General features: G+C 44.0%; 1 protein-coding gene across 5 annotated transcripts in view; it reads right to left on the bottom strand.

The window, feature by feature from the left end:
- CNTNAP5 (contactin associated protein family member 5) overlaps positions 1 to 26,478 on the bottom strand; it is an 885,931-nt gene that overhangs the window by 114,781 nt on the left and 744,672 nt on the right. For all 5 annotated transcript variants that reach the window (XM_033947244.1, XM_033947242.1, XM_033947241.1 and 2 more), the window contains 2 exons: positions 14,929 to 15,056; positions 14,497 to 14,667 (listed from right to left, as the gene is read on the bottom strand). In XM_033947244.1, the coding sequence (XP_033803135.1) occupies positions 14,497 to 14,667; positions 14,929 to 15,056 (299 nt within the window). The remainder of the gene's footprint in view (positions 1 to 14,496; positions 14,668 to 14,928; positions 15,057 to 26,478) is intronic.

Genomic DNA, 26,478 nt, shown 5'->3' with positions numbered 1-26,478 from the left:
AACCTCAGTCCTTCTACACCAGCATTCTTCAGAGCAAAGCTTGTGGGTCAGTGGTTGTGGCCATTCATACTCTGATTCTTATGGGAGCCAAGGATAATGAAGCCATGTGACATCACTGATGTGATTGGCTCTTAGGCACTGGTGGAATGAGGCATTATGACATCACAATATCTGCTCTGGATACCAGAGACTGTCATTCTCTAGTGTCTGTTTCAACCTCAGTCCTTCTACACCAGCATTCTTCAAAGCAAAGCTTGAGGATCAGTGGTTGTGGCCATTCATACTCTGATTCTTCCCTCTCTCCTTAAAGAATGACATGAAGATGGTTTCCCGTGGTTATCCATGGGGACGGGAACGGTGATGAATTTTGTCACCGTGTCATTCTCTACTCATAATCCAATTTTGTACCTGAGGGACTGGAGGGTTAAATGACTTGCCTGACATCACAAGGAGCAGAAGTGGGATTTGAACCAGGAACCCCTGGACGTCACAAAGTCCAGTGCCGCAAATTAAGGGCTCCTTTTACAAAGCCTAGGTAGCAGCGGCATAGCGAGGGCGAGCAGCGCCCAGGGAGGTAGCGCCCCTCCTCCACCCTCTTCTCTGCCTCCCCACTCCTTCCCGACCCCCCCCCTCCCCACCGTTGTACGCGTGGCCTCCTTCCCTGTGCCTCTTTAACTTTCCCAGCACGAGAAGCATCACAAACCTGCTGCTCACGTCATGTCGGCTCTCCCTCCGACGTCGTTTCCTAGGTGCAGGACCCGGAAATGACTTCAGAGAAAGCTGACACCAACGCGGGCAACAAGTTCATGAAATTGCAAGCTCCAAGTTTCTGAGTTTTATTTACCTTATTAGTAATAACATCTATGCGGTTCACATAGTACAATAAAATTTTAAAAATTGAATAGAAATTCAAAATACATGGTCTCACATATTCTATGCCCGAACCCAATGCTCGTTTACTTAACTTCTTATTATTCTTGGCTATTAAAAACATCTTGCACTGTTAGTGGAACACGGTATGCATAACCAACAAATTTGAAAGTGTAATAGCTGAAAAACATCATTCTATTAGTTCTAGGAATGCTAAGAATGATAAAGAAGGGGATCACAAACAGATCAGAGAAGGTTATCATGCCGCTGTACCGGGGCATGGTACACCTTCACCTGGAGTACTGTGTCCAGCACTGGTCGCCGTACATGAAGGAGGACATGGCACTACTTGAAAGGGTCCAGAGAAGAGCGACTAAGATGGTTAAGGGGCTGGAGGAAACTGGGCCTCTTCTCCCTCAAACAGAGGAGATTGAGAGGGGACACGATCGAAACATTCAAGGTACTGAAGGGAATAGACTTGGTAGAGAAGGACAGGTTTCTTACCCTCTCCAAGGTAGGGAGAATGAGAGGGAACTCTCTAAAGTTGAAAGGGGATAGTTTACGTACAAACGTAAGGAAGTTCTTCTTCACCCAGAGTGGTAGAAAGCTTGAATGCTCTTCCGGAGGCTGTTATAGGAGAAAACACCCTCCAGGGATTCAAGACAAGGTTAGACAAGTTTCTGCTGAACAAGAACGTGCGCTGGTAGGGCTAGTCTCAGTTAGGGTGCTGGTCTTTGACCAGAGGGCCGCCGCGTGAGCTGACAGCTGGGCATGATGGACCACTGGTCTGGCCCAGCAGTGGCAATTCTTAGGTTCTTATGTTCTTTTGTCAAAGCATGGAGATTTGCTGAAAAAATCAGACTTGTCGATTCAGCAACCCCCACTCCTGCTGCTTTAGAAGACCTTGGAGCGGAGGTATGTTAGTCTCACGGTGGGAGGTTCGGTGGGGTTCTGCTGCACAGGGGGATGGGAGGGAGGGAGAGATAGAAAGATGATGCCCAAAGGGATGGGTGAGAGGGGAGGAAAGATGCTGCACATGGGGAGGGGGAGGAAAGGAAAGAGGAAGAACTGGGGTGGAGGAGAGGAAGGGAAAGATGATTGTTGTAAATGAAAAAAATAAGACATCCCCCGAAAGTTAGCCCTAGTGCGTTTTGTGGGCCCAAAATGAATATAAGACACTGTCTTATTTTCGGGGAAACAAGGTAGGATATTGCTCGCCCTGGGAAAATTAAAGAGATACGAGGGAAGGAAAGAGAAGGGGCAGAAAGGAGGATAGGTACCGGTACCCCTAACAAGACGGCGCCTGGGGAGGACCGCCCCCCCCCCTTACTATGCCACTGCGTGGTAGTAGCTGCTGCTGCGGTAATAACTACGATGTCCATAAGAATTTAATAGGCATCAGAGCCTTTGTAAAAGAAGAACTACATAGTTAGGGTACAATTTTATTTCTTTCTTGGAGGCAGAAATAAATAATGGGTGATTAAGAATTAATCACGCATATAAAGCCCTTGAGGTAATGAACACCTTTTAAAAATCTCTGTGTGCTTCCAAGCTATCCGGATGGTGCCACTGAATATAATAATAATAATAATTTTATTCTTATATACCGCCAAAGCCATGATAGTTCGAGGTGGTTTACAATAAGAAGAGCTGGACAATCAGCGACATAGTTACAATGTAGAATCAACGAATACATGTATACAGAATAGGAGAGATAATGAACAAAACATTTTTAGGTAACAAATTGGTTAAACAGTTTCGTTTTTACTAATTTTCTAAACTAAAATAGAATGGGGAGTGCATGATAATGTTACTCAGCCAGTCGTTCAGTTTACCTGCCTGGAAAGCTAGAGCTCTGTCCAGGAATCTTTTGTAACGGCATGGATGGGTAAACATGTGGATTCTATGTGTGGGCCTAATAGCACAACCCAAATTAAATTGGGAAACCAGGTACATGAGGACCAAACCACAGATTGGTTTGAAACAGAGACAAGAAAATGTAAACAGAACTCTTGCTTCCAGAGGGCAGCCAATGAAGTTTTTGATAATAGGAGGTTAAATGTTCCCATTTTTTAAAACCGAAAATCAGTCGTACTGCTGAATTTTGGATAACTCTGAGTCTTTGAAAGGGTTTTCTTGAAAGTTCCCAGATAGATGATATTGCAATAGTCAAGCATTCTTAGAATAGAAGATTGTACCAGTAGACGGAATGATGCTACATCAAAGTATTTTCTGATGATTCTTAGTTTCCACAATGTCGAGAAGCATTTTCTAGCCAATAAGTCCGTGTGAGCGTCCAAAGTAAGGTATCGGTCAAGAATCACTGTCAGAATTTTTTTAGAATCGTCAATAGGGAAGTCCTGTCCATTCAAGTGAATTGTTGAATCTTTGATTTTATCGTTTGGGCTCACCAGAAAAAAAATTGGTTTTATCTGAGTTGAGTTTCAATTTGAATTCTGTCATCCATAATTGGATTTGCTTTAGGACAAATGCCAGGTGATTCTTTGTCTCAGGAGTCAGGTTTGTGAGGGGAAGAACTACAGTGCTATCATCTGCGTAGATATAGAATTTGACTTTTAAGCTTTGCAATAGATTCCCCAATGGGGCAAGGTAGATGTTAAACAGAGTAGGGGATAGAGGGGAACCCTGTGCAAGAGTTTGTAGGATTGTTTGTTATCACTGTAGACTTGGTAAGATCATTTACTCATAAAACCCTGAAACCAATTTAACACTTTGCCAGAAAGTCCGATTGACTCCAACAGTCTATTAGAATGTCGTGATCGACTAAGTCAAAGGCACTTCTTAGAGCTAGTTGTAGGATTAGTGCACTAGTACCTTGACTGAATAAACTATGAAGGAAATCTAGCAGTGAAGCAACAACTGTTTCAGTACTACAACCTGAACGGAAACCTGACTGATTCTCTTGCAGTATGCTGAAGTTATCCAAATACATTACTAAGTTCTGGTTAACTAGACCTTCCATCAGATTTACAAATAAGGGAATGCTCGCAATAGGTCTGTAGTTTGATGTCAACTTGTTGGATTCCTTGGGATTTTTTATAATCGGTGTGATCAGGATCTGACCTAAATCCTCGGGAAATGTACCGGTCAATAATAAAGAAAGCCAGTTATATATCTTGGCAGTTATATAACTTGCCATTCATCCCTTCCTTGGCATAAATGAACAAATAAAATCCCAATAAGCTTGCAACATTTGTCGAATGGTAGAAAGTATTTCACAATGTGACTTTTATTTCTTAAAATATATCGTTTTCCAAGAGGTAAGCACGATGCCATCATTGCAAGCAGAAGGCGGTGGACTGAGAGCTGGTTTTCATGCCAAACAAGTTGCCTGCATCCACTGTGGAGACCGTTGCTTTGATAGTTAACTGTGGAAATGTTCTCCAGGGATTAGGCAGAATCTATTCTGAGCCTTTACATCTGCTAAAAGGCCATTTTCTATCCAAGCATCTGGTCTGTGGAGCTTCCTCCTCCTAAGGTAAATTCCATCTGTTCGGAGGTATAAAACAAGAGGCTGATAATGAGCATCTGAAGTTGAAAGATTAGTCAAAAACTTTTGGAGCTTCTAAATAGCCAGGAAGTTTCCAGTGTTCCATTTTGAAGGGAACTCAGCTATTAATTATGTCAGCAGTCAGTAGAATTTTGTTGAATTTAATGTATTTTGACTGAAAAGATGAAATCAAATAAATTGGATACTGATGTGTAATTAATACTGTGAAGGAGGCCTGAATATCATATCAATGATAGAAATATAGAAATATGATGGCAAATAAAAAAACAAATGGCCCATCCAGTCTGCCCATCCACACCATCCACTATCTCCTCCTCTCCCTGAGGGATGCCGCATGAATGTCCCACACTTTCTTGAATTCAGACAATCTGGGAGAGTATTCCACGCGTCTACCACCCTTTCTGTAAAAAAGTATTTCCTTAGGTTATTCCTGAGCCTATATATATATAAAAGTCTCTTATCATATCTTTAGGTTGGTCCCCATAAGACTTATGTACAAGACCACTGACCATTTTAGTAGCCTTCCTCTAGACCGACTCTGTCCTATTTATATCTTTTTAAAGGTGCGGCCTCCAGAACTGTACACAATATTCTAAATGAGGTCTCACCAGAGTCTTATACTGAGGCATCAATACCTCCTTTTTCCTACTGGCCATACCTCTCTCTATGCACCCTAGCATCCTTCTAGCTTTCGCCGTCACCTTTTCAACCTGTTTGGCCACTTTAAGATCATCACATACCATGCACTTAAGTTCTTCACCCCCTAAACTGTACCATTCCCTTGGGTTTTTGTAGCCCAAATGGATAACCTTGCATTTCTTAACATTAAATCTTAGCTGCCAAGTTTCAGACCATTCTTCAAGCTTTGTTAGGTCCTTCTTCATGGTATCCATATCATCAGGGGTATCTATTCTATTGCAGATTTTGGAGTCATCCGCAAAGAGGCAAATACTACCCAACAGCCCTTCAACAATATTGCTTACAAAAATGTTAAAAAGGAGAGACTCAAGAACCAAACCTAGAGGCACCCCACTGCTAACATCCCTTTACTCAGAATGATCTCCATTGACCACTATCCTCTGTCAGCTTCCATTCAACCAGTTCCTAATCAAGTCTGTCACTTTGTGGCCCATACCAAAAGCACTCAGTTTATTTATAATAATAATATTTTTATATACCGCCCTACCACATAGTTCTAGGCGGTTCACATACATTAAAAATTATACAATCAATGAATAAAATGTGATTTGCTAAAATACATTAAAATCAAATAAAATGTGCTAGCTATAAAATTAATGTACATTTACCTATCAGAATTCTAAAATATCCATTTATAAATTTGTCAAATAAATCAGTTTTTAGTAGTTTCCTAAAAGACATATATGAGTGTACCTGAAAATAATAGTACTTAACCATATATTCATTTTACTTGCATGAAAACCAAGCAATTTATCGAAAAATTTCTTGTAACTACACAACTTGATAGTCGGAAGGACAAATAAATATTGCCCTCGAGTAATCCTATTAGGTTTGTATCGTTCAAAGCTTGAAGACAGATACCGTATTTTCACTCATATAACGCGCACCCGTGTAAAACGCGCACACGGGTATAGCGTGCGGGAAGCTGTAATTTATGTAAATACATTTTTATATACCGCGCACACCCGTATACCGCACATGCCGCCCCGACTCTCCCATCGCCGCCGGACTCTCCTTTTGCCTGCCCCGACTCTCCTCTGGCCACCCCGACTCTCCTTTCGCCCGCCCTGACTCTCCTCTGGCCGCCCCGACTCACCTTTCGCCCGCCCCGACTCTCCTCTCCCCCTTGAAGTCCTGTCCCCACCCTGAAAGCCTGATGCCCCCCCCTCGATTTCCAATTCACCCCCCCACAGGACCACTCGCATCCCCCACCCCGAAGGACCGCTCGCACGCACTCGCACCTGCACCCGCACCCCCACCCCGAAGGGCTGCTCGCACCCCCCACAACCTCCCGACCCCCCTCATCATGGAGAAGCTCCTACCGTTGTCCTGCTGCTTCCTCTGCCGGCGGTACCGGCCCTTCTGTGAGCCCTGCGTCTGCGCTGCTTCCTCTTCCGGCGGTCCCGCCCTTTCTCTGATGTCAGAGAAAGGGCGGGACCGCCAGAAGAGGAAGCAGCGCAGAAGCAGGGCTCACAGAAGGGCCGGGACGCCGGCAGAGGAAGCAGAAGAACAACGGTAGGAGCTTCTACATGATGGGCGGGGGGTCGGGAGGCTGTGGGGGTGCGAGCGGTCCTTCAGGGTGGGGGTATGGGTGCGAGTGCGTGTGAGCGGTCCTTCTGGGTGGGGATGCGGGTGCGGGTGCGAGTGCGTGCGAGCGGTCCTTCGGGATGGGGGTGCGAGCGGTCCTGCGGGGTGAATCGGACGTCGGGGGGGGACTATGTAAAAAAAAAGTTGTAAAACGCGCTCACGCGTATAACGCGCATGGTTAAGCACGGTTTGTAAAATCGTGTATAACACGTGCGTTATATGCGTGAAAATACGGTAAATAGGCGCCATGCCATACAACACTTTAAAACAGATACAACCGAACTTGAACAAATACCCTTGGCCTTGAAAGGCAACCAATGCAACTGTTGATAAAATGGAGTAATATGGTCATATTTTTTCAACCCAAAAATCAAGCAGACCGCCGTGTTCTGTATAAGTCTCAATCTCTTTTGAATCTATTTATGAGATCCCACATCATATATAATAAAACGCTAAGCGCGCAGGCACACTCGCGCCACGTGTTCCCTGATCTTTCGCGGTGGCACGAGTGTGCAATCGCGCTAGACAAGCTTCCCTGCTCTCCACCTCACAATACGGAAGTTTCTTTAGACGCTGACGATCGCCTCCACAAGCCTGCTCCCAGCCAGCCGACGATCGCCTCCACAAGCCGGGACTGGGGCACAAAGAGCGCCTCCTTCCCCCCCCCCCCCCGGCAACGAACCGAAAAACTGACCCCGCCGCCCGGGACCCGAGTCCTTTGCCACCCCCGCCTTTCCCTTCCCGCGGACCCGACTATGAATCTTGCAATTCCAGCGTGTGCAGCAGTCTTCACACGCTGCTTCGGGCCTTTCTACTGCCCTGATTTGCTCTGCCGCGTCTCTGATGATGTCATCAGGGACGTGCCAGAGTAAATCAGGGCAGTAGAAGGACCCGAAGCAGCGTGTGAAGACTGCTGCACACGCTGCTGGAATTACCAGCTTTGTAGTCGGGACCGCAGGAAGGGAAAGGGGGGTAGAGGAAACGCTAATGCTGCTGCACAGGGCACCCGTTAATGTAATGGGCTTGCTTTCGGGAGGGGGTAGGGATACAGAAGGGGGCCTCGGAGAGACAGTCAGGCATGGAACAACAGATAAATACAGGTAGGCAGGGGGCCAGGGAGAAAAATCAGAGAGACATACAGAAAGAAAGACAGGGGGCCAGGGAGAGAGACAGACATAAAGAAAGACAAACAGACAGGGGGCCAGAGAGACAACAGATAAATACAGGTAGGCAGGGGGGCCAGGGAGAAAGACAGAGAGACATACAGAAAGAAAGACAGGGGGCCAGGGAGACAGATAGAATAAACACAGACAGACAGCAGAGAAAGAGAGAAAGAAACCTCCCCCTCCGAATGACAGACAGGGGGCCAGAGAGACAGACAGAAAGAAAGACAGACAGACAGACATCTATTCTAGCACCCGTTAATTTAACAGGCTTAAAGACTAGTATATTATATTACAATAGTCCAGAACGGATAAAATGGATGATTGAACCAATAATCTAAATGATGCACTATCAAAAAAATTATGTTATCGTCTGAAATTTCCACAAAATTGGGTAACATTTTTTTGTGAGTAAATTTCTGTGATCATCCAGAGTTAGATGGCGGTCCAATATAACACCCAGAATTTTCATTGAATTGGAAATTAGAAAAGTTTGACCATTCAGATGTAGTTCCTTTTCTTTATACTATCTGAAGGACTAGCCAGAAAAAATTTTGATTTTTCCGGATTCAATTTGAGCTTTGCCCTTATTGTCCATTGCTCAATATGGATTAATAATAGAGAAATTCGGTTTATTATCTCCCCTGTTAAGGACATAAGTGGGTTTACTATGGTAATATTAGATGCCTGTGTGGAACACAGTCAGAGGCTTTGCGAAAATCTAAATACCACATGTAGCGAACTCCCTCTATACAATTTTCTGGTCACCTAGTCAAAGAAATCGATCAGATTTGTCTGACAAGACCTGCTTCTAATGAATGTTGCGTCTGGTCCTGTAATCCACTGAATTCCAGAAACATCACTATTCTCTGTTTTAAAAGCGTTACCTTATTACCTTGTGACAATGCACCAGAACCAGAAAATGAAGCTTCACTTTAATGAGATAAGTGAACTTGGACCTTTTGTTATTAAATTCTGTGATAAGGTTATTTCAGTTTCATTGCTAGTCAACATCCAGGCCCATATTTAATTAATCTGCAATCTTTGTCATCTCACTTTACTACTGATTTATATATATATATACCGTATTTTTTTGCTCCATAAGAAGCACTTTTTTCCCTCAAAAAAGTGGGTGGAAATGTAGATGCGTCTTATGGAGCGAATATACCCCCCACCCAGTGCTCCCTCTAAGCGGGCGGGTGTTGTGAGCAAACTTTTTTCGCTGTGCGCTAAAAATATCGGGCGCCAGCAAGTTATGAGCCAACTCGCCCGATTCTCCTCTCGCCGCCCTGCCATCTGCCGTACGCCGTGCGCTGTGACGAGAAACTTGTGCGCTGCGAGGTAATATTTTGTGCGCCAGCGCACAAGAGCGCAGCTTAGCGGGAACACTGCCCCCACCCCCCGGGTACCTTTTTTTTTTACTTCCGTTGGTCCAGCGCTGTATCAGCAGGAGCTCTCTGTGCTCCTGCCCCTCACTCGGTGGACGGCTGTCTTCTCTTGCAGCAGAGCGGCGCACAAGGCAGGCGCAAGCTTTTCGTGCTCCTGCCTGGTCCCGTGCCGCTCCCTGAATGACAAGAACCGATGGCAGCCATTCAAGGGAGCGGCGCGGGACCAGCCAGCGAGGGAGGGGCAGGAGCACGAACAGCTCCTGCCGATACAGTGCTGGACCAATGGAAGTAAAAAAAAAGGTACCAGGGGGCTGCCTACCACTAGCCCTGCTGGGGAGTGGGGGGGGGGGGGGCTGCCTACCTCTAGACCTGCCCTATACCCTGTCCCAGCCTACCACTAGACCACCAGAGAGGGGACAGGGCTGGGCGGTGGGACAGGGTACACCATTTGGTTCAGAATTTTTTTTTCCTTGGTTTTTCCCCCTCTACAGGTAGGTGCATCTTATGATCAGGTGTGTCTTATAGCGCAAAAAATACAGTATATATACACATACATTATGCTCTGACCCCTTTAAGATGAGGTCTGGGAGGATTGGGCCATAAGTTAACAGCTTGATACTCTAGGGCAGGGGTGCCCACACTTTTTGGGCTTGCGAGCTACTTTTAAAATGACCAAGTCAAAAAGATCTACCAACAATAAAATTTAAAAAAAACACAAAGCACACAGAGAAAATGTTAATTATCATTTCTATTCATGGTTTTTTTTCAGAGGACTTTAAAATATGCAATGTCACCTCAGTAACAACTATACAAAAATAGACAAATATACCCCCTCCCTTTTTACTAAACTGCGATTGCGTTTTTTAGCGCAGGGAGCTGTGCTGAATGCCCTGCGCTGCTCTTAATGCTCATAGGCTCCCTGCGCTAAAAAACGCTGTTACGGTTTAGTAAAAGGGGGCCATAGTGCAAAATATAGACAGCAGATATAAATTATCAAAACTGACACATTTTGATCACTAAATTGAAAATAAAATCATTCTTCCTATCTTTGTTGTCTGGTGATTTCATGAGTCTCTGCCTACACTTTCTTCTTCTGACTGTGCATCCAATACTTCTTCCCTTCTTTCAGCCTGCTGTATGCTTCCAGACGTTATTCCCTCTGCCAACTTTTTCTTCCTCTCTCCCTGCCCCCTCCCCTTTCTTTCTGTCTCCCTGCCTCCTTTCCATTCTTTTTTTTTAAGGTTGGATGCAGGGCCTAGCATTTTTCTCTTTATCTCCCTCTCTTTGTCCATTTCACCTCCCATTGTGAGTCCAACAGCAGCTCTCCCTACTTATCTCCCTCCTTCCCTGATCTGTGGCCCTATGAACTTGCTATTTTTGCCATAGAGTCAGGGTTCCTCCAGGCCAGCCCTAGGGGCCTGTCATAACTTCCTGTCAGGGCCGGCAGTGCAGCCACACAGGACACAAGTAAGGCCGGGGCTTCAAAACTGTGTCTTGCCCATTGCCTTCTCTGCTTGGCTGGGGTGCAGTGGATGGGGTGGGGGTGGGGCTCATGTCATATCGGCCACGTTTCCAGCTTGGGACGATCTTGCTTCATGTTACTTTGTAGGCTGAAAGGTCCAAGGCCAGCTGGAGGTAGCATAGACAAAGCGTTTGTTGGATCATGGAGGGGGTGATGCTGGGCTATAGGGAGCAGGGATCGGATGTCAGGGAAAAGGAGCTGGCTACAAGAGAGTGAAAATGGCAAAGACACAGTAAAGCTGCTGGACTGGGAGGAAGAGGCAATGCGAGATGAAATGCACTTCCGTCTCGGTCTCTTCACTGCTTTTTAGGGGGGGAGTTTGACTGTGGCTTTCGGCAAGGTCTCGCTGCAGCCAGGCAAACGGCACTGAAAGTTGCAAAACAACGAGAAGGGCGAAGGATGCGACTTCGCTGCCATCCACCAGGGATTTGAGTATCACTGACAGCCAGAGGGAGGGAGCATGAAGTGCATCGATCGGAGGCCACACCTGTTGCCCTGATGCTCAACTCCGTGTATTTGTCCTCGAGCCGGGGCTGAAAGTCCTCGGGCAAAGACCCCCACAAGCCCAGCCTGAAGGAGGAGCTGGCCTGGGGCAACGGCGCGGACAGGGTGGTGCCATATTTCCTCTCCCCGACGTCATTTCTGAAGTCAGAGAGGAAGTTCCGGGCCAGTCAGGCAGCGATTGGCTGGCCCGGAACTTCCTCTCCGACCTCAGAATTGATGTCGGGTGGGGGAAGTTGGCTGGCTCGGCGCTTCTGAGTTGGGAAGGAGGCAGAAGGTGAAGGCAACGCGATCTATCAGTCGATCGCGATCGACCTTTTGGGCACCCCTGCTCTAGGGTGAAAAAATAAAGTGGCTTTCAATGTTCAGTACAGGATGCATTTTTGCATTTGGTTCACTTTCAGTAATAATGTTTTTTTGAATCTCATTACACCGGACAACAAATTTTTCCAAAGGTTTTGCTTCCTTAAAACAAACTTGTGATTATGATAGACCCCTTCAAAATAAACACAAATATAATTTCCCACTGACTGTATTACGAAGAATTTTGAGAAATACGATGGAATCTTTAATTGACCATAACAAGTTTTAATGCTCAAAGTTTCTGATATACTGTAATACACACATTTTTTTTGGGGGGGGGGCTGGGGGGTTGGGGAAGAGAGTCCTAAATCCTTCAAGCAGAACAAAGGTTAAAGCTGCTAGTTAATCTCGCTTTTTGGTTTTACAATTAATGTTACATTAATAGAATCTAGGCTGTTCATTGTTTTGATAATGGTTAATGGTACTCTGATAATTCAATAATCACGAAGACTATTGTGGCTGGTCCAGGCTTTTTGTAGTGGAAAAATCAATACTGTTTGATGCCACAAAATGGAATTTTCTACTGATATAACGAACATATGGTAATAACTATTCATATGGATAGTAAAAACCCACTCAAAATTTCCCATGCAAATGTTTGGTGACATATCAAAATGTTAGATATGTTTTTGTAGATCCAGTTCATTTAGACAATTTTCTTCAAGATAAAAATAAAGTTAATATATTACCTGAAACTAATACAGAGATTGAGGTTGAGTGAAATATAGAAGTTCTTTCTTTTGCCTGACTTGAAGATTATTGAATAATTTCCTGTTAAAATTTCTACTTATTTTTTTGGTGATGTCAATAGAACAAGCAGCCCTCATATAATGTGGACTTGAATTGGATTCTCTTTTATTTTTGATGTATTTTCCTTGATTATTTGTTTTCATGGAATTGTTATAAGTTGTAACAAATGAATAAATTTATAAATTAAAAAATAAAATTTCACTGGAGACTCGCTGGACTTAGGCCCTCTTTCACTATCCGATTAGTGCAATTTTTTGATAGTGCACCAGTTAGATTATTGGTACAATCATCCACTTTATCCTTTCTGGATTATTGTAATATAATATATGTGGGATCTCATAAAAAGCTTCATAAGAGATTGAGACTTATACAGAACACGGAGGTCCGCTTGATTTTTGGGTTGAAAAAATATGACCATATTACTCCATTTTATCGACGTTGGTTGCCGTTCAAGGCCAAGGGTATTTGTTCAAGTTCGGTTGTATCTGTTTTAAAGTGTTGTTTGGCATGGCGCCTATTTATCTGTCTTCATGCTTTGAACATTATAAACCTAATAGGATTACTCAAGGGCAATATTTTATTTGTCCTTCCGACTATCAAACCGTGTCGTTACAAGAAATTTTTCGATAAATTGCCCGGTTTTCAGGCAGACAAAATGAATATATGGTTAAGTTCTATTATTTTTCAGGCGCACTCACATATGTCTTTTAGGAAACTACTAAAAACGTATTTATTTGACAAATTTATAAGCCGATGTTTTAGAATTCTGATAGGTAAACGTACATTGATTTTATAGCTAGCGCATTTTATTTGATTTTAATGTATTTTAGCAAATCACATTTTATTCATTGATTGTATAATTTTTAATATATGTGAACCGCCTAGAACTATGTGGTAGGGCGGTATATAAAAATAAAATAATAATTATTATTATTATAATTTAGCACGCACTAAATGCTAACACGTGCAAGGTAGTCTATGGCATGTTAGCGTTTAGCGCGTGCTAATTCGATTAGCGCGCACTTATCGGTTTGCACACCCTAGTAAAAGGGGTGGAAGTGTACAGCCTTCGATGGAGACTACTTTGCTTCACTTACCGTATTTGCCGGCGTATAAGACGACTTTTCAGTACCTTAAAATCCTCCCCAAAGTCGGGGGTCGTCTTATACGCCGGGTACTGTTTACATGCCCTTACTTTACATTAGAGAGCTGCACGGGGACGCCCCTAGGGTCGCGGGGATCCCGTGGGGACGCCCCCTAGGGTCGCAGGGATCCCATGGGGACGCCTCCGAGAGTTGCGGGGCTGGATGTACTCAGTCTTCTGGATGTACGCGGCTCTTCTTCTCCCTACCTTCTCTGCTTGCAGCACAGAGCCGAACGGAAGTCTTCCCGACGTCAGCGCTGACGTCGGAGAGGAGGGAGGGCTTAAACAAAGCCCTCCCTCCCTCCGACATCAACGCTGACGTCGGGAAGACTTCCTTTCGGCTCTGTGCTGCAGGCAGGGCAGATAAGGAGAAGGAGAGTAGCCTCGCGGTACCAAGAGAGAGGGGCGGCCGCCCCGCCCCGGTTGCAGCACAGCCGGCCAGGTTCCCTTACTTTTGTGGCACTTCCCCGACCGACCGATAACAGCCCGGGTCCGACAATCCTCCCTGCCCTGTAGCCGCGAATCTAAATTACCTTCTTACAGCAGCTGTAAGAAGGTAATTTAGATTCGCGGTTAAGGGCAGGGAGGTTTGTCGGACCGGGGCTGTTGTCGGTCAGTCGGGGAAGTGCCACAAAAGTAAGGGGACCTGGCCGGCTGTGCTGCACCCGGGGCGGTAGAGAAGGTGTGCGGAAGAAGGGGTAGTCTTATACGGCGAGTATATAACAAAACTCTATATTTTAACTAAAAGTTGGGGGGTCGTCTTATACGCCCAGTCGTCTTATACGCCGGCAAATACGGTACTTTCTTTTTAACAAACTTTTCAAACCACCCTCGTATTCTACTGTACAAATACGCTATAATATCAATTTGTTTATGTCAGCAGCTTTTGGAACACAAAGGTTTCATCTTCAGTTGCTCTTTACTTTTAGAAATACATCTCAAAACGGTTGCAGTCAACTCTACAAATAAACACTTACAGCTCATTTCAATGCGTAGAAAATCCTTAGTGCCCAGATTTTCCAGGAAGACACCAGACAATGCTGAGGTTTTGAAGAAAAATGAAATGTCGGTGCTGATTTCCGCATGCAAGGTGGGAAAGTGAAGGTAGGAGCCCTCCGTGGTAAAAGAAGCTGCGTTCCAGAATTTTCCTGCAAATAAAAACCCATCGTTTAGTGATGCCTGGGATACAGGAAAACACATTTCTGCAATGTGGGGCAAATAACAATCTTTAAAAGTGAACCAACGTGTTGGAACAAGAGTCCGTATCCATGAAACACAGCAAGAGTTATTTTGCCAACCATGTTGAATATTGACAGTCACTATTTTAAAAAATATTTGAAAAAGTGATCCGAAAGAGGGGAGAAGAAAACGACAATTCATATCAAAATCTCTCCATTAAATGTACTTACGGTCACCATAGCATTGCAAGGGACCAATTTTCCATGCAGCTTCTGAGTTTGACCTGTTTGTGTCTGTGATCACTATCCGGGTGACTGGCAAATGGTCTTTGAAGGAAAGAAGACCTGTATCATTAGTCCTGAAATATAAATCAAACACGTGTCTTCCTCAGTTTAGGTCTCACCAATTTTGTGCAAAGCTTTATCAGAAAGACCCTGATTCTATAAACGACACCTAGCCGCACTTAACTCCTAAATGCTGTTTGGCATGGTTGTCAGTCAACCGCTAGATGCCATTTATAGAATCGCGCCTAGGCAGCACCTAACTCAACTTAGGTGGCGGTGGGCATCACGATGTTAGATGCTGGTATATTAGGCCAAGGTTTTACCATACCAGATTGTTTCTCATACCCCACGAATGTCAACTGGGAATTATTGCGGCTTACAAAAGATTAATAAGGTTGGAACGTAGACATTATGAATCATAGCAAGACTACCTTGTATAATGAAAACAGATGCGTTTTTAGCACCTTCCTAAATTGAAGATAGGAGAAGGTCTGACATAAGGGAGGCAGTTCCAAATCTTGGGGCCTTGAAACTCAAAAGCGGATTTCGAAGAGTGATTTCCTCCGAACTTTTGACGTGAAGAGGAAAGAGGTAATTTATAGCATTGAGTCATTCTTGAGTTATACAAGGAGTGTGACACTTGGATGGCTGAAGTTAGACCCAAAGCAGGACCCTCCCCCAAGAAAAGTCCTTCTTCATAATCAGGAACCAGTTCCCCTAATGATAATACCCTTGCCAACAGGACCCATTCTAGGATCAGCTTCCCAAAAGGGGAAATCTCCTCACTAGGACCCAACTAATATCATTCCCCAAATACCAATACCATACAACAACCCTCTTCCAACAACCCAATCCACACTCCCAGGACTAACCCAGGTATTTCCTTGATAGCACAGTAGACCAAATAGGTGAGGTTCCCCATGCTCTCACCTAGATCCACTGAGGTTTAATTTCACAGTATTATCACTAAGAGTATACCTGTCATATAAAGGCAATCACATTTTATATGGCAGGGGAACCCATTGAGGTAGTCCTGGAAGACTACCACTTGAGACAGCAGCTGCCACTGTGAATCCTGGTAGTTCTGGGGTAGAAGCACAGAAGTATCTTGACCAGAGGGTGTTTTTGACTGGGAGTGTAAACCAGAGGACCTTTTGGGTGGGATACTGTTCAGAGGTGAGATTTGCTGGCTCCAATGTGTGTGTTTAACCTTTTTAAGAATTTTACATGATATACCACAGATCTAAGATTAAAATCTAAAGAGTTCACAAAAGTTATATTGTTATGGAAATCACAAAGGCAGGGGAATACATACGAAAGCCTGGGCTACATGAGTTCAGTTCAAAATGTTCCAGAAGTGATTTTATAAAAATTTATTATACAATCTTATTGCATTGGGTCCCCTTCAAAGTACTCTACTTCCCTACGTCTACACTTTTCCCAATGTCGTTTCCACTTCTGGAAACAATCCTTAAACATATCTTCAGGAATCGCCAAAAGTTTCTGCATCAATTTTTGCTTTAGGTCTTCAATGGTGTTGAATCGCTTTCCTTTCAGCATGGATTTAAATTTAGGAAATAAGAAGTCAGTAGGGGGGCCAAAGCAAAAGAGTGAGGTGGCTGGGGAAGAACTGTCAAAGCGTTCTTTGTGCAAAATACACAAATTGTGATGCATTCAAAACACCGTCCATAACTTATGACATGTTCCCCATAAGCCACTTTCAACATTTCATAAGTTTCTGTAGTGGTCTTACCCAATTTAAAACAGAACTTCACGCCTTAGCACTGCTCATGATGAAAAATAGCCAAGCACAAAAACACACTTTCACAAAAACTGCTGTAGCTCGGAGATGAAAACAGATATCAACAAACGGGAGAAAAGAGGTTTCTTGTGAGATTTCCAGAAATTCAATGACACCTAGCGTGTCCTCAAAAGTCCTCAAAAGAATTTCCTGTAGGCGCGCAATTCAAACTGGGGGTAAAGAACTTATGTGGATGACAGAAGAGCAGGACTTGGGTGTGATTGTATGTGATAGTCTTAAGGTGGCCAAATAGTTAGAAAACGTGACGGTGAAAGCTAGAAGGATGCTAGGTTGCATAGGGAGAGGTATGGCCAGTAGGAAAAAGGAGGTATTGATGCCTCCGTATAAGACTCTAGTGAGACTTTATTTAGAATATTGTGTATAATTCTGGAGGCCGCACCGTCAAAAACATATAAAAAGGATGGAGTCTTTAAAGAGGAAGGCTACTAAAATGGTGCATGGTCTTCATCATAAGGGGTATGGGGACAGACTTAAATATCTCAATCTGTATACTTTGGAGGAAAGGCAGGAGAGGGAAGATACGATAGAGACATTTAAATACCTACGTGGTGCAAATGCACACGAGTCGAGCCTCTTTCATTTGAAAGGAAACTCTGCAATGAGAGGGCATAGGATGAAGTTGAGGTGATAGGAAAACCACACAAACCTATTGTTTAAAAAAAGCATTTCGATTCTGTGGAAACTTCGCACTATTAAAAAATTCTTCGACGAAAAGTCCTTCCGTTTACTAGTACAATCATCCATCTTAAGCACTCTAGACTACTGTCATATCATATACCTAGGTGCTTATAAAAAGAACCTAAACAAACTGAGATTGATTCAGAACACCGCGATCCGACTAATCCACGGTTTAAAAAAATGGGAACACATTACCCCGTACTATCAGAAACTCCACTGGTTACCCGTAGAATCCAGAACCATCTTCAAGTTTGCCTGTATTTGTTACAAAGCTCTCCTTGGGATGCTCCCAAATTACCTAATCTCCCAGTTCCTTCTCAACGGTTCCAACAAGAGCACTCGCAGAACAAACCTATTTAATTACCCCTCCCTGAAATCTTACCAATACAAAAAAGTTTTTAGATAGAATGTTATCTTTCCAGGCTGCTAGGCTGAACACTTGGCTTGGAAAACCCATACTTGAGGCCACTACATACGCAGGCCTTAGAAAATCCCTGAAAACTCGATTGTTTAACAAATTCTAAATGCCCAACTCAACAAATTCTAAATGCCCAACTTCCTCTTCCTGGCAACGGCTCTCCTCTCTACCCCGCCTCCCCAATTCTAGATGAGACTAACTCTTACCCTCTTTCCCCTCGCACAACACGTCCTGACAAAATGTATCTTTATGGTAAACCACTTGTATCCAATGTACTGTAAAAATGTATCTTTACTGTAAACCGCTTTGAACTTCACGGTAAAGCGGTATATAAGAAATAAAAATAAAATAAATAAATAAATAGGCTCAGGCGTAATCTGATTAAGTACTTTTTTACCGAAAGGGTGGTAGATGCATGGAACAGTCTCCCAGAAGAGGTGGTGGAGACAGAGACTGTGAATTCAAGAGGGCCTGGGATAGGCATGTGGGATCTCTCGGAGAGAGAAAGAGATAATGGTTAGTGCGGATGGGCAGACTAGATGGGCCATTTGGCCTTTATCTGCCGTCATGTTTCTATGTTTCTATGCGTTATAACTCAATATTATAGTTTCCTCCTTATGTTCATCCCCCAGGTTAATTAATTCTGGTACTTTGTATGAAGATATTTTAAATCACATTTCAAGTATTCCAGTAGATTAAGATGATGAGCTCTGGTCTACTCTACACCTTAGCAAATTTCACAGTAAGAGAATTTTGTTAAGCTCCTTAGAAAGAAATTACAACTAGGTAAGCTCCTATTATTAATATGGTAGTTATTAGTTGTACTTTTTTGATTAAATCAAACATAGCTTGACTACTTGAGGACCTTGTTTCATTCCTCTATACACTGTTCATATCATGTGAACTTGAAGATGGATTTGCAGATCAAAATTTTCATTTCATTTAAGGGGGAAGTCATCAATGGGCACTAAGAAATTTAGCATGCACTAAGCACTTAGGGCTCCTTTTACAAAGGTGTGCTAGCGATTTTAGCGCACGCACCGGATCGGATTAGCGCGAGCGCTACCTGAAAAACTTCCGCCTGCTCAAGAGGAGGTGGTAGCGGCTAGAGCACGCTATTCCATGTGTTAAGGCCCCAACGCGCCTTTGTAAAAGGATCCCTAAGACACCCATGCGTCTTAGCATTTAAAGCATGCTAATCATTAGTGTGTGCTAATGCAGTTATCACGTGCTAAATCTCTTAGTGCTTACTGTAGCTTAGTGAAAGGACCCCTAAGGGGGGAATTCAACAACGGGCACTAAGTCGTGCTTACATCAACTTAAAAAGGGTTACCGTGGGATGCTGAGGCATTCCACGGTAAATATTGCAATTTGCACACACAAACCACGTTCTAAGAAATACACTTTATTTTCTGGGAAAGAGGCATGTTTGAGGATGGAGAATAGGTGTGAAAATGCTAATCGGTTAGTGTGTGGGGTATTGTCGCACACTAAGGCCTAAATGTTATAAACAGTGCTGTTATCGGCGGCCATCTTAAAAATGGCCGCCAATCACATGTCAGTTATGCGACGATGCCCTTTATAGAATCGTGGCTTCTGAAAAGGTAGGCACCGGAAATGGAGGCCAGGGTTTTCAAGGCCTCCTACCATTCACATGAATCACATGCCTGACCGTGATCGCAAATTGTTCATTATGCTCCCCCATTAACGCGGTGCTCTCGAAGAATAAGCAAGCTTTAACTAACAGGGTCTCCCTTCCTTAATGTTTTCCCCCTAATTGTTCCTTTTCTTTCAAATTTGACATCTGTAGTTAGCCCATAGTATGTTTTTTGTGTGACAAATTTTAATGTACATCACTTTGAATTTATTATAAAAGCGTTTTATCAAATTTTAATAAAAACTTGAAACTTGTCTAAGGATGCACTTTATAATGCTTAAACATAGAAACATAGAAGATGACGGCAGATAAGGGCCATAGCCCATCAGGTCTGCCCACTCTACTGACCCACCCCCAAGTCTACTATCCTAGGGAATCCAACTCCTGGTGACAGGTTCCCTTGGCTTAACTCTCTAAAGGATCCCACATGGGCATCCCAATTGCTCTTAAATTCTTGCACGCTGTTTGCCTCGATCACCTGCACCGGGAGCTCGTTCCAAGTATCAACCACTCTCTCGGTGAAGAAATATTTCCTGGAGTCGCCATGAAATTTCCCGCCCCTTGAGTTTGAGCGGATGCCCTCTTGTGGCTGAGGGTCCTTTGAGAAAGAGAATCTCTTCTTCCATCTCGATACGGCCGGTAACATACTTAAACGTCTCGATCATGTCTCCTCTCTCCCTACGTTCCTCGAGTGAGTTCAGCCGCAAATTTTTCAGCCTTTCCTCGTACGATAGATCCTTGAGCCCCGAGAACATCCTGGTGGCCATCCGTTGCACCGACTCTACTCTCAGCACATCTTTTCGGTAGTGTGGCCTCCAGAATTGCACACAGTATTCCAAATGAGGCCTCACCATGGTTCTGTATAATGGCATTATGACTTCAGGCTTCCGGCTGACGAAACTCCTGCGGATGCAACCTAACAACTGTCTTGCCTTAGATGAAGCCTTCTCCACATGATCAGCAGTTTTCATGTCTGCGCTGATGATCACTCCCAAGTCTTGTTCTGTTGAAGTTCTAGCTAAGGTCTCACCATTCAAGGTGTAAGTTCTGCACAGATTTCTGCTGCCGAGGTGCATGATCTTGCATTTCTTAGCGTTGAAGCCCAGCTGCCAGGTTGAGGACCAAAGCTCCAACAAATGTAGGTCCTGTGTCATACTATCGGGTGAATTGCCGTCTCTCACTATATTGCATAGTTTGGCTTCATGCAACTTCCGCTGTTAGTCAAGCCTAAACTGACTTTAGGCATTGTAAAGTGCCTCCGACGCAGGAGCTGTTTTATAAAGTGCCGTTAGAAGCCTACACATTTTGGGTTAAAATTTTTTTTTAAACAGCGTTTTCAATTTAACCCGCACACCCTTTTACTAAGTGGCGACAGAGGTTTCTACCATGGCCCGGAGTGCTAAATGCTCATAGAATTTGGATGAACGTCAGAGCTGCGTCGGAGCATTTAGCACCCCGGGCCACAGTAGAACCTCTTCCGTGGCTTAGTAAAAGAGGACCTAAGTTAGGTGCCCAGCTTAAGGCATCATTTACAAAATATAGGCCTAACTGATTAGTGTGGGAGCCTTTACCACTCACGCGGTAATATTTTTTAATGGCCGCATGCAAATTGCTCAATTAGCACTTGGCCATTAATTCTGGAAATAGAAAAATCAATCTATTTACAGCTGTGGCACAAGTGGCTTTAGTGTAAAGGCCCCTTATTTTTCTATGGGATCCATTTACTATAGTGAAGTAACTGCTAGTATGCACTTGCCACAGCTAAAAGGGGCTTACCATGGGACATGTTGAGGCATCCTGTGGTAAAAGTCCTATGTGATCGCGCAAGCCACACGTTAACAATTTTTTTCTTTATTTTTCTCTGAGGCGGCGTGTATGGTGGCAGGGAGTGGATCTAACAGTGCGAATAAGTTAAAGCGACATTACTACTTGCCAAGTGATTAGCGTGCGATCCCTTACCACCTTAAAAAATAGGTGGAGATAAGGATCCACATCATAGGAATCAGCCCTGTAGGTGCTAGGGGTGCTTGAGCACCCCCAGTGTTGAACAAAATCTTTGACCGTGTCCAGGAAGAGGTAATTTCCATTGGGTTGAGCATGCCCAATAATTTTGAAAAGTTGGCTCCTATGATTCGCACACTAATTTTTCGTAATGGCTAGGCCAGGGGTGTCCAATGTCGGTCCTCGAGGGCCGCAATCCAGTCGGGTTTTCAGGATTTCCCCAATGAATATGCATGAGATCTATTAGCACACAATGAAAGCAGTGCATGCAAATAGACCTCATGCATATTCATTGGGGAAATCCTGAAAACCCGACTGGACTGCGGCCCTCGAGGACCGACATTGGACACCCCTGGGCTAGGCACTAATGGCATGACTAGGGTATAGACGCCAATACGGAAAATGGAAAATCAGCCATTTGGTGGCTGCGTGAAAATGGCCATAGCATGTGGGAAAGGGCAAGTAAGGGCTTGCTAAGGGCCACTTTTTATCGCAGCTTAGTAAAAGGACCCCCCCCCATCTCTAATTTCATTCTTGTTTAATTTGCTTTGATCTGTTATTTTATAACGAGCAGATACTAAATCATTGAGTTAGTGTTAGCATTAGTATCCGTTCTAGAGGTATCGGTAGGTTTCCAGCCATGGTACATAGGCTGGTCATGCCACTGGGGCTTGCGCGCCTCTGAGAAGCTGAAAGCTATGCCGTCAGTAGTTTCACCACCAGCAGGGCCTCCGGTTTCAGCGGAGATGTCAGACTAACGATGCACCACCCAAGGGCAGCAGCAGATGGAGTCGGAGGATCTCATTTGATGTGACAATGAAGGCACAGCAATCTACTTCTGTATTCTGCCACAAAAATTTGATGATGTTTATCAAGTTGCTAGGACTTGAATAAGAGTCGATGGAACCTAACAGCTTTCTTAACATCTATAATTAATTAAGCAATTGTATGCTATGCATTGTAGCATGAAGCATTTAACACAAGTAGGAACTGTTCTTAGATCAGTCATCTGATTCATCTACAGTAAGCATAAAGTTATACGTCCTGGTTTTATTTACATAGAAACATAATGGCAGATAAAGGCCAAATGGCCCATCTAGTCTGCCCATCCACAGTAACCATTATCGCTTCCTCTCTCCGAGAGATCCCACGTGCCTATCCAAGGCCCTTTTGAATCCAGACACAGTCTCTGTCTCCACCACCTCATCCTGGAGACTGTTCCACGCATCTACCACCCTTTCTGTAAAAAAGTATTTCCTTAGATTACTCCGGAGCCTCTCACCTCTTAACTTCATCTGTTGCCCTCTCATTGCAGAGTTTCCTTTCAAATGAAAGAGACTCGACTCATGTGCATTTACATGACGTAGGTGTTTAAACGTCTCTTATCATATCTCCCCTCAACCTATTGGCTGAGGCTCTTAACATTTGCATCTCCTCTTCCTATAGGCTAAGGCTCTGTGCACCTGCATTGTGAGGTCATAGAGCTGCCCATCTGCAGTAACCACTATCCCAGGCCCTCTTGAGTTCAGACACAGTCTCTGTCTCCACCACCTCATCCGGGAGACTGTTCCACACATCTACCACCTTTTCTGTAAAAAAATTATTTCCTTAGATTACTCCTGAGCCTGTTGCCTCTTAACTTCATCCTCTGTCCTCTCATTGCAGAGTTTCCTTTCAAATGAAAGAGACTCGACTCATGCACATTTACATCATGTAGGTATTTAAACGTCTCTATCATATCTCCCCTCTCCCATCTTTCTTCCAAAGTATACAGATTGAGATCTTTAAGTCTGTCCCCATACTCCTTATGACGAAGGCCACACACCATTTTAGTACCCTTTTTCTGGACCATCCTTTTTATGTCTTTTTGAATTTGCAGCCTCAAGAATTGTACAAAATATTCTAAATGAAATCTCCTTTGGGTTTTTGCAGCCCAAATGCATGACCTCGAATTTCTTAGCATTAAATTATAGCTGCCTAATTTCAGACCATTCTCCAAGCTTCGTCAGGCCTTTCTTCATCTTATTTGCACCATCCGGCGTGTCACTCTATTGCAGATTTTGGTATCATCCGCAAAGAAGCAAATTTTACCCGACAACTCTTCAGAAATATCATTTATAAAAATGTTAAAAAGAACAGACCCAAGAACAGAACCTTGAGGCACACCACTGGTAACATCTCTTTCCTCAGAGCGATCTCCATTGATCACTACCCTCTGTCGCCTTCAACTCAACCAGTTCTTGACCCAGCCCGTCATTTTGAGACCCATCCCAAAGGCACTCAGTTTATTTATTATATGTCTGTGTGGAACACTATCAAAGGCTTTGCTAAAATCTAAATATACCACATCTAGGTCACTCCCTCCAATTCTCTAGTCACACAGTCAAAGAAATTGATTTGATTTGTCTGAGAAGACCTACCTGTAGTGAATCCATGTTGCCTCCGTTCCAGTAATCCACAGGATTCCAGACATCATAAAGCCTCATTCTACCAATGCATAAGAGCCAACCTAATCAGTAATGTCAGTGGTGGTTAATGGAAGTAGCTCGGAGGAAGGAAAGGTAAGTAGTGGAGTCCCTCAGGGTTCAGTGCTGAGGCTGATCCTGTTCAATATGTTTGTGAGAGACATTGCTTAAGGGTTAGAAGGAAAGGTTTGCCTTTTTGCTGATGATACCAAGATTTGCAACAGAGTAGACACTGAGGAGGGGGTGGAAAACATGAAAAAGGATCTACAAAAGTTAGAGGACTGGTCTAATATCGGGCAACTAAAATTCAATGCAAAGAAATGCAGAGTAATGCATTTGGGGAGTAATAATCGGAAGGAGCCATATATGCTGGGAGGTGAGAGGCTGATATGCACGGATGGGGAGAAACAGTGCCAGAAGGATGCTGGGCTGTATAAAGAGAGGCGTGACCAGTAGAAGAACAAAGGTGTTGATGCCCCTGTACAGGTTGTTGGTGAGACCCCACTTGGGAGTATTGTGTTCAGTTATGGAGACAGTATCTGGAGAAGGACACAAAAAGGCTTGAAGCGGTCCCAAGGAGGGTGATGAAAATGATAGGAGGTTTGCGCCAAAAGACATATGAGGAGAGACTGGAAGCCCTGAATATGTATTCCTTAGAGGAAAGGAGGGATAGGGGAGATATGATTCAGACGTTCAAATACTTGAATGGTATTAACGTAGAACAAAATCTTTTCCAGAGAAAAGAAAATGGTAAAACCAGAGGACATAATTTGTAGTTGAGGGGTGGTAGACTCAAGAGCAATGTAAGGAAATTCTTCTTTACAGAGAAGGTGATGGATGCCTGAAATGCACTCCCGAGAGAGGTGGTGGAGATGAAAATGGTGACTGAGTTAAAAAAAAAGCATGGGATGAACACAAAGGATCTAGAATCAGAAAATAAGTACTGGGCAGACTTGCACGGTCTGTGTCTGTACTGTATATGGCTGTTTGGGGGAGGAAGGGCTGGGGAGGGCTTCAATGGTAGGGAGGGTATAGATGGGCTGGAGTGAGCTTTGACGGAGACTTCAGGAGTTGGAACCTACGAACAGTACGGGGCAGAGCTTTGGATTCTTGCCCAGAAATAGCTAAGAAGAAGAAAAAACACCCCAACAAATTTTTAGATTGAATCAGGTTGGGCAGACTAGATGGACCATTCAGGTCTTTATCTGCCGCCATCTACTATGTTACTAGGCTCACTTTTGCTATATTTTGATTTCTACAGTGGTGCAGCCCCCTGAGCGTGTGGGTTCAAATCCCATGCTGCTCCTTGTGACCCTGGGCAAGTCACTCAATCCTCCATTGCCCCAGGTACATGAGATAGATTCTGAGACCACCAGGATAGACAGGAAAAAAATGCTCGAGTACCTAAATAAATTCATGTAAAACTGTTCCAAGCTCCCCTAATGCTGCTATAAAGCCTGGCATTTCTTTCTGGATTCACTTTTAATAGAGAGGGAGAGGGACAGCATCCACTTGGGGATTCAAGAAAGATCATATCTCAACCCTCCCCCCCCCCCCCCCCCCAGGCCTCAGTGGCCAGCAGCTCAATCAGAGAAACTTTGTGCAACCTGGATGAGACTGAAACAGGCCTAAATAAAGATGCCCTTCTTTTTAGACTCGGCCATTCCTTCCAATTTGATGCTCATTGATGGACATCCTAATTTTGACCCTCGCTACTACCTCCCAAAACATGGCCACAGCACGCCTCCCCCCCCCCCCTTGTTATTTGGACGAACTGCAGTGTAGAATGTCCAAATTCTGCTGTTCCAGAATCACAAATTGAACATTTACTGAAGAAGGGCACTTTTTTTCTTTTTGTCACGTTGAGATGCCCATGTGCTTTGAAAATGAGCCCCAAAATAAATTAGTAGATGAAGGCTGAAAATCGACACATCTCATCTGTGCAGATATTTCTGTTCAAATCGCTAGGACGCATTGAAAGGGTTCATACTCTACCTAATGTACCTGGGGCAATGGGGATTAATCCCCCTTTTAAAAAAGCGTAGTGAGGTTTTTACGGTATCAGCTCCAACCCTCATAGGAATCCTGTGAGCGTCAGAGCTGTTACCGCCGTGACCAGCGCTCAAAATGCTAGCAAGGGTTTGTAAAAGTGTGTGTGTGTGTGTGTGTGGGGGGGGGGGGGGTGTTTAAGTGACTTGCCCAGGATTATTCTAGAAAGGATAGTTATTATTATTGGGTTTTATACAAGTTCACTAGGTTCTCCTTTCTACTTTATAATCACAGACTAGCCAAGGTGCAATAAAATGTCCTTTTTTTCTCTCCCTCCGTTCCTGTCCTTGTTGTTTCTCAACAGAACGTCAGACCCATGTTAGTATTTGCTTCTGAGCTGCAGTAAGCAGCTTGGCTTTAGAAAAATGAACCAGAGGGATTTTCTGTTTTTCCTCTCAGTGCTGCC

The sequence above is a fragment of the Geotrypetes seraphini genome, chromosome 5 (genome assembly GCF_902459505.1).
Source record: "Geotrypetes seraphini chromosome 5, aGeoSer1.1, whole genome shotgun sequence".
Taxonomy (NCBI): domain Eukaryota; kingdom Metazoa; phylum Chordata; class Amphibia; order Gymnophiona; family Dermophiidae; genus Geotrypetes; species Geotrypetes seraphini.
This window is presented reverse-complemented; position numbering and strand designations above follow the sequence as displayed.